At 37.2% G+C, this 8,065-nt stretch overlaps 1 protein-coding gene across 1 annotated transcript in view; it reads left to right on the plus strand.

The window, feature by feature from the left end:
* Positions 1-8,065, plus strand: part of SYPL1 (synaptophysin like 1) — a 24,838-nt gene that overhangs the window by 5,386 nt on the left and 11,387 nt on the right. Inside the window, exons 3-4 of the mRNA XM_045288945.1 lie at positions 2,095-2,216; positions 4,048-4,255. Of these exons, the coding sequence (XP_045144880.1) occupies positions 2,095-2,216; positions 4,048-4,255 (330 nt within the window). The remainder of the gene's footprint in view (positions 1-2,094; positions 2,217-4,047; positions 4,256-8,065) is intronic.

Here is an 8,065-nt window from a genome sequence, read left to right on the forward strand (position 1 = left end):
CCCATCCTCATATATAAATATATTTACATATGTACATGCCTTTATTTAGACCTCTATAAATGCCCTTTGCCTCCTAGCTCTTACCTCTATTTCCTTTGACTTTCCTCTTGTCCCACCATCATGCTCAGTCCTCATTTGGGTTTCAGTAATTCCTCTTTGTTACATTACCCTTGATCATGCCCTACCAGGCCTGCCAGACCCTCCTCACCACCATTTTGGATAACTTGTTGTTCCCTTGTCCCTGGGTTTGTTAACACCACTACCTTTCCCACCACCTCTCTCCCATGTCTGTCCCCAACTGTCCCGTCCCGTTGTTTTCTCCTCCAGATTGTTCATCCAGCCTATCTTATTTAGACAGACATGCAGAGATAATAACATACACAAAAACAAGACAGAGTAAAACCAAGCAACAGTATACAACAAAACAAAAAAAACGAAGCAAAACACAAGAAAGAAAAGCTTGTAGTTAGTTCAAGGACTATTTGTTGCCCTTTAGGGGTAATTTTTTTTTTTAACAAAATAACCTATCACCTTCAAAGTACTCTCCATTACCCTTATTATATTTGTCAAATCTGCAATTCCGTAGAAATTTTTTGCAAATTCATCTGTTTGGATGGCTGACAGCACGTCCCTCATTTTTTTCCTTCCACCTCTTCTGTGTCTTCAAATAGCTGCCCTTTCATGCATGGATCAAGGTCAAGTGAGTAAGTAAGGTGCGTAAAGCAAAAGAGGCATGCTGGTTTTTTGCCAAAAACTGGTGCACTGAGATGGCTGCATGAGGAGGTACATTATTATGGTAGCAAAACCAGGCCCGTCTGCTACAAATCAGGGCTGTTTGGTCATACACTATTATGCAATCTTTTCAGAATCTCTAAATAGAAAGCTTGATTAACAGTCTGACCTGGTGGGATGAAGTCCAAATGCACTATCCCTCTCACATCCAAAAAAAAAAAAAATTGAGCATCATCTTGATCTTTGATTTTACTTGATGAGATTTTTGGGGGGAAGGTAATGATGGCATCTTCCCTGGGCTTGATTGATGTTTGCTTTTGGCGTCATCAGAATAGTATCATGTCTCATCACCAGTAATGACCTTGGGGGGAAAAGTCTGGGTTGCTTTGGAGCTGTTCTTTAAAAGCAGAGCATGCTTCTCATCAACGTTCTTTTTCCTGGTCCGTCAGAACCCAAGGCTTCGCAGCAACCCTTCTCATTCCAAAATCTTCCATTATAATTCGCTGAACCAAGCTCCCAAATAGTCCAGATAACTTCCCATCTCTTCATGGTCCACTGTCTGTCTTCGAGCACAGTGCACAAATTTTGTTGACATTTTTGTGTGTTCGGGAAGTTGATGGACATCCAGAATGAGGTTTGTCATCAATCAACATTTCACCTCTTCTGAAATGAGAAAAACCACTTGTACATTTGAGTTTTTCCCATAGTGCTGTCCTTTATAAGCTGTGTTCAACATCACAACAGTTTCTGCAGCATTTTTCCAGAGCAGGAAACAAAATTTCACAGCCACAAGCTGTTCTCTTAAATGAGCCATCACAAAAAACAAGGTTTGAATGAAACTGCTTTTATGAAAAAATTCATTGTGACCACAGAGACCTTCCTGGGTGCACTAACTCAAAGCGAGTTGCTTGATGCTGCCTAATGGGCAAAATGCATATTATGAAAGTTCCACCTAGTAGAGCCTTCTCCTCCTCTCCCCCAGTACCGCCACTGAGGGTCTTCCCTTTCATCGATCTTCTACCAAATATAATATCCTTTCCTGGGAACTGGTCCCTTTTAAGAACATGAATATCCTTTGATGAAATTTCCAACTAATATTTAGTGAGTGCACTAGAACATGAGCAAATGAAATATTCAATGGACTGGTATATTCATATCTGATACACTAAGGGAAAGTAAAATCACAATTGTTAGGGTTGTATATGCATTTGAAAATGTTTTACCCCATCTCGATTTCATTGCTGATGACATTGTAGAACCTTTGACGAACCAGTTTGAAGTAGTAAACATGTTTAGAGTTTTAATGATCCAGAATATGGATGCAATAATGCTTTCTGTGTTCTTTTGTCTCACGTTGTATAGATTGCCTCCATCTTTGCTTTTGCCACCTGTGGAGGGTTTAAGGGCAAAACAGAAATTCTGGTGCAGTGTACTAAAGCTACTGAAAATAAAACGGTTACAGCTGCTTTTGCATACCCATTCAGGTAAGTTATTTTTCTGGATAAAAAAACTGTTTACTTTTATGCTGACTCATGAAGAATCCTAGTAACCTATTGACCGTGGGACATAACAGGTATTAGATTGAATGTTCATTTGTCTAGGAGCTATGGTGGCACAGTAGTTAAGTGCTCCTACCGAAACGAAAGGTCAGCAGTTTGAACCTATCTTTCTCTGTGGAGAAAGGTGTAGCCATCTGTTTTGATAAAAATTGCAGCCCTGGAAACCCTATGGGGAGGTTCTACTCTGCCTTATAGAGTCCACGTATCAATGATCAGTGCCACTTGAACTATGGCGCACAGAACAGTGATGGAAGTACTGGGAGAGAGAGTAAGCTTTTGGAAGGTTTTAGAGCAATTTGACATTGGCTTGACATTTTTATTGTGACAGGCCACAACGGATTAGAAATTAATAAAATATAGGTGATCGTATATACTCATGTAGAAGCAGAGTCTTTTGGCACATTTTTATGCAGTTTTGTGGTAAAATTAGGTGCCTTGGCTGATATTCGGGTCGGCTTATACTCAAGTATATAAGGTACTCTCTTTTTTTTTCCTCTCTCTCTCTCCTACGGTACTCTCTTAACTTAGTATGAGAAGCCCTGATGTGGAAGTGAGTACAACTTGTAAAAAGCCAGATTCCTCATGTCTTTATGTATGATTGATTGATAATATCTTTTAATATATAGTTTTAAGACATATAAGGAGCTCTGAAAGTACTGTGGATTGGGTGTTGGGCTGCTGCTCACCTAATGATCAGTGGTTCAAACCCACCAGTTGCTCCTAAGGAGAAAGATGAGGCTGGCCCTCCTGTATAGATTTGCACTCACAAAAATATAGTTATTGTGAGTCAGACTAGGCTAGATGTCAGTGAGTTTATTTTTTGGTTTTCTTTAAGACCTATACTTTCAGAAACTGAAGGGTTCTTGTATTTCTTATATTAACATAAACCTTACTTACAAAATGATTATTTTGTGTGTAAATTCTTTCTTCTGCTTGACTTCAGGAATCATTTTGAAAATGTATTGAATATGTCCTGTGTTCTAGCAACAGTGTGAATCTTCTACTTAACTACTTACTTGAGCTGTCTAAAAGTCTCCATTTTTTCTAATAATACCTTTTAAGGTTATTCTGATGATTAAATAAAATATGAAAAATAGCATCTGATAGGAAGCACTTGGTCTTTACTGCTTCTTCATCTTCCACCATTTCTCCCTATTTTACCAGCATCTTTAGTGAATAGTACATTACATTAGTGGATAGGGAGAATTAAAGACTGGGTAAAGGGCTAAGTATGAAATGTTATAATTGGCTCTCCAGGAAAGACGGCTTTCTACTCCTGTGAAATTATAGTCTTAGAACCTCACAGGGGCAGTTCTACCCTGTCCTATAGGGTTGCTAAGAGTCGTCTTTGACTCAATTGCAGTGAGTTTGGGGCTGTCACAGACTGCCTCCTCAAATAGATCACCATGTCTCAAATTATAATCCGTTTGGTTTCAGGTTTCTAAATCTGCTGAAGTATTATCGTAGGAAGACGTTATCTAAATAAGAAAATCCTTGAGTCTACACTCAAATCTATCATAAACCAAATTTTCAAGTATCGCGTATATATATTATTAAAATTTCAGTGTATTTAAATATTTGCATTTTTTCTTTTTGTCCCCCAAAACAAAAGGTTTTGAATATATTGGGAATATTTTTAAATAGCATTTCTGTATTTGTTAAATACTTAAAATATAAATATTTTGGACTTGCTCATCTTTTGAGAGAGTCTAGTAATTCTTTAATTTATTTGAGCTTTTTTTTTTTTTTTCAATAGGTTGAATCATGCATCATTTCAGGTGCCTCCCAAAGTAAATGTGTGTGATATCAAATGGAACGAGTATGTCCTGATAGGAGACTACTCTTCCTCTGCACAATTCTATGTCACATTTGCAGTCTTCGTCTTCCTGTATTGCATTGCTGCTCTTCTGCTCTATGTTGGTTATACAAACCTATATCGAGATAGTCGAAAACTCCCCATGATTGTAAGTAAAGCACCCTGTTGTTATCCAAAATAATTTCAGTATATTTGAGTTTAAATATAATGTTTTACGCTAGAAATAGCATTTGGGGGCAGAGTTTAGTTTGTCATACTTGACTTACATTTGCCATAAAGTTCATCACTCCTGTGAACCATATTTGTACTTTCTGTACTCAAAAAGGATTTACTTTTTATCATTATTTCAAATAGAAGAAAAATAAAATATGTGATGAAGCACATATTGGATTGAAAATAGCAAAGAAATTGGATAGATTTTCTTTAATCTGACTAATGCCTTTGGCTAAAGAATTGTTGACCATACCAGTAATGCCTTAACTGTGCTCCGTATTGAACCTCTTGGTCGCTATCAGAATTAGCAAGCTATGATGGCCGGGCCAAATCTGGACCACTGTCTACTTTTTAAAAATAAAATGTTTTGGGAATACAGCCAGACCCAATCACTGACAAATGCTACCTACAACTGCTTTCACGCTACTCTGGAAAAGTTAAGTTGTGACAAATACCTTCATAATACCCTTCATAGAAAAAGTTTGCTGACTCCTGATCTATGTACTAAAACACCTTAATTTGAAATCTGCCCCAGATAATTCTTATATTCAGAGTAGTGGTATCCGTGAGCTAAATTTAATCTTTATAGTATCAACAGAGAATTTGGATTTGGCTTCAAGTCTATTGAGCTAGAAATCTGAAAAACCTCTACAAGATTTAGGTGGTAGAATTTGCTCCCCATTGTTGGTGACAAATCCTGAGATAAGCCACACTTTTAAACTGAACTTTTCCTACAAAGGAATAACTACAGACTCCATTTTGGTGCTGTTTATATGAATGGAGAATAGAAGTGTTTTTGTGATACTGGCCACTAACCTTTATGAGAAAACAACTAGTGCCTGCTAAATATTTGCAGCTCCTTTCAAGGCTCGGTAGGTGTGAAGGAATTGCCAAATAAGATAACACACTATATTTATTTATTTATTTTTTTGCTGCCTGGATCATAAGCATGCAAATGGTAAGTGTAAAATACAGCAATCTTCTCTCATTCAGATGTGTTCAGTTACTTATGTCTCAAAAGAAATTCTTAAAGCAAATGTCATACAGTATTTGTTGGTACTAGATGGCCTTCAAAGAGGTAGACATCAATTATTTTTACTTAACGATGCTTATTATTTGATAAGAGTTATATATTAGCAATCTATAACTTTGCATTCTTCTCAAGAAAAACCTGAAAGGGCAACTGGGATAATTATATAGATACTTACACCTTGCTAAAATTTGTGTAATTTATGTTCTAAATGAACATATATTTCTTGTCATGATGTCCTTATTCCAACAAAAATGTATATTAAATCTATCAGTGAGCTAGTTTCTTATATTTTATCCAGTAAGCTTTTGAAAGGCTATGCTTCTTAAAGTAGCATTTAGGTCTATTTGTGTTGAGGATTTTAATGTCTCATAAAACTGATTTAGTTGCATGATTTAGTAATTCAAAAGTAATTTTTTCACCTCAGCATATCAATGTAGTAGTCATATAGGGAGATAATTTGGAATTAATATTTTGAGTGACTTTTGAAATATAACAGTTGCATTTTTATCTGCAAGAAATACATCTTCTAAATTTTAAATTCTACTTAACCATATAAATTAAATGATGTTTAAAAGGGGTTGGGCTAAATTTTATTTAGATCCTCCAAATTTTAAATATAATCAATTTTAGCATTGACTATTAAGGAAAGCATGTTGTTATTTTTGCAATATTCCCAATTCTGGAGTGAGATTTTTTTTAGGAGTATTTCAATTGTGTAACTTTTAATCTACTTAAGTTCTCTTGTCAAGTGCTATATAGCATACTTCTTATGTTTAGTAACAATATCTATTGTAGGTAATGTGCAGAGCCAGGAATATCATAAAATGAAGCCAGACAGAGTTGAGAACACCTCATTGCTAGTTGATTTTGACTCATAGTGAACCTGTGAACAGAGTAGAATCACACCACCCCCACCACCACCACCCCGCCGTGGGCTACCTTGGGACTGTAAATCTCTATAGGAGCAGAGAACCTCATCTTTTTCCAGAGGAGCAACTGTTGGGTTTGAACTGCTGACCTTAGGTTAGCACCACAGCTCATAACCTACTTTGCCACCAGGGCTTTTTCAAAGGTTCAGAACTAGAACCAAACTCACTGCCATCCCATCAGTTCTGGCTCATAGCAGCACTAGAGTAGAGGGTAGAACTGCCTCTGTGGGTTTCTGAGACAAACTCCTTACCGGAGTAGAAAGCCTCAACTTTTTCCTCACACAAAGGGTGTCTCAGATTCTAAAAGTCTCTTATGAACTACATCTTTGGCCATAATTCAGGAGGCTATGCCTTTCAGAGTGCCAGGTGGCCCTGCTCATGGAAATGACATCATGTCTAGAGTAGTACAGGACTCAGTCCTGAGGAAGACAGAAACCATCATCAGACAGCTTGTCCCCACTTTCCCTCACCCTAGGGTTAAGTCATGAATCATTTTCAGAAAAGTACCTGCTTTTTTGTTGTTGTGAAGAATACACACAGCAAAACACCTATTCAACCATCTCTACGGCTTCAGTTCAGTAACATTGATTACTGTCTTCAAGTTACCATTCTCATCTCCTTTTCTTAGTTATTCTAACTCTGTTTACATAAGCTCATTGCCCCTTAAGGTTCCCAGCTTGTTTTCTGAGTTGCTGTGGTCACTTTGCTCCTATACCAATAGTTGTTAAAGGAGTGTAATGCTAACAGCAGACTTTTGTCACTTGTTCAGCTAAACTACTGCTGGACTTTAAGAACAATTCCAGGATATCTGGGGTTTGATGTTTGAAGATGTCAGAGTAAGAAAAGTACTTAATTTGGAAATACAGGAATGGCATACCTTAAGCTATAAGCAAAGTAAAATTAAAGAGCACAATCAGAAGAAAATTTTAAAGCCTGTGTTTTTCTGTTTATTAGTACTTTAGAAGGATAAAAATGACTAGGACTTGACATCTGTTAAGTCAAAGTTAAGAACCTTAGTCCAGAGAGAACTTGTTGAACATGAGGTATCCGCATTCTGTTCTTCAGTTCCCTACAAGCCATTGCATTTCTAGCAGGTGCACAGCAGAGTCCAGCAGCACAAATGAATACTCCTGCCGCACCCGAGATGGCTGAGATGCTCTCCGTTGTTGAGAAGACCTATGGCAGCAAGAGCACAAACACAGATTCCTCCTGATTTGCGAGATAGATCTATAGCTTGTTTCTTAAACTGCCACAACACAGTAATGCCTATCAAATTATCTTTGACCCTTTAATCAAAGGTATGCATGAAACACCACCCTGACCCAGGTGGGCAAAGTATATAGGCCTAACTTCAATAGCTCCTAAGAGCACAGTGTTGTTTACTCTCAAGAAGTAACTAAGAGCTTACTGGCAAATGAATTAAAAACAAAACATTTTTTTCTCTTCTTTCCTTAAACAAAATACTTCTGTGATAAACTCCAAACCCCATTTGTGAGGTGGGGAGGAATTTTATTGGTTAAGTGCATAAACCATAGCCCTGAGTGTACTTATATTCTCAGAATATCAAAAGGTTCAGAATGTGCAGTATCCCCAGCTTAGTCATTACTTTGAAGGAAAGTCAGAACCTTTATATAAATGCATATTTACAGAAATCCTATGTAAACTTCTGTTGCTGTTTGATTTTTTTCCCCATGAGTTTATATGGGATAAAACTAAAAACACCAGATCCCTTCGACAGCTCGTGGTCACACATGCTGTTGTGCTTCTTCCATGTGGGCTTTGT

This window comes from Echinops telfairi, unplaced genomic scaffold (assembly GCF_000313985.2).
Source record: "Echinops telfairi isolate 266 unplaced genomic scaffold, ASM31398v2 ScPeMD7_23;HRSCAF=83, whole genome shotgun sequence".
Lineage (NCBI taxonomy): Eukaryota > Metazoa > Chordata > Mammalia > Afrosoricida > Tenrecidae > Echinops > Echinops telfairi.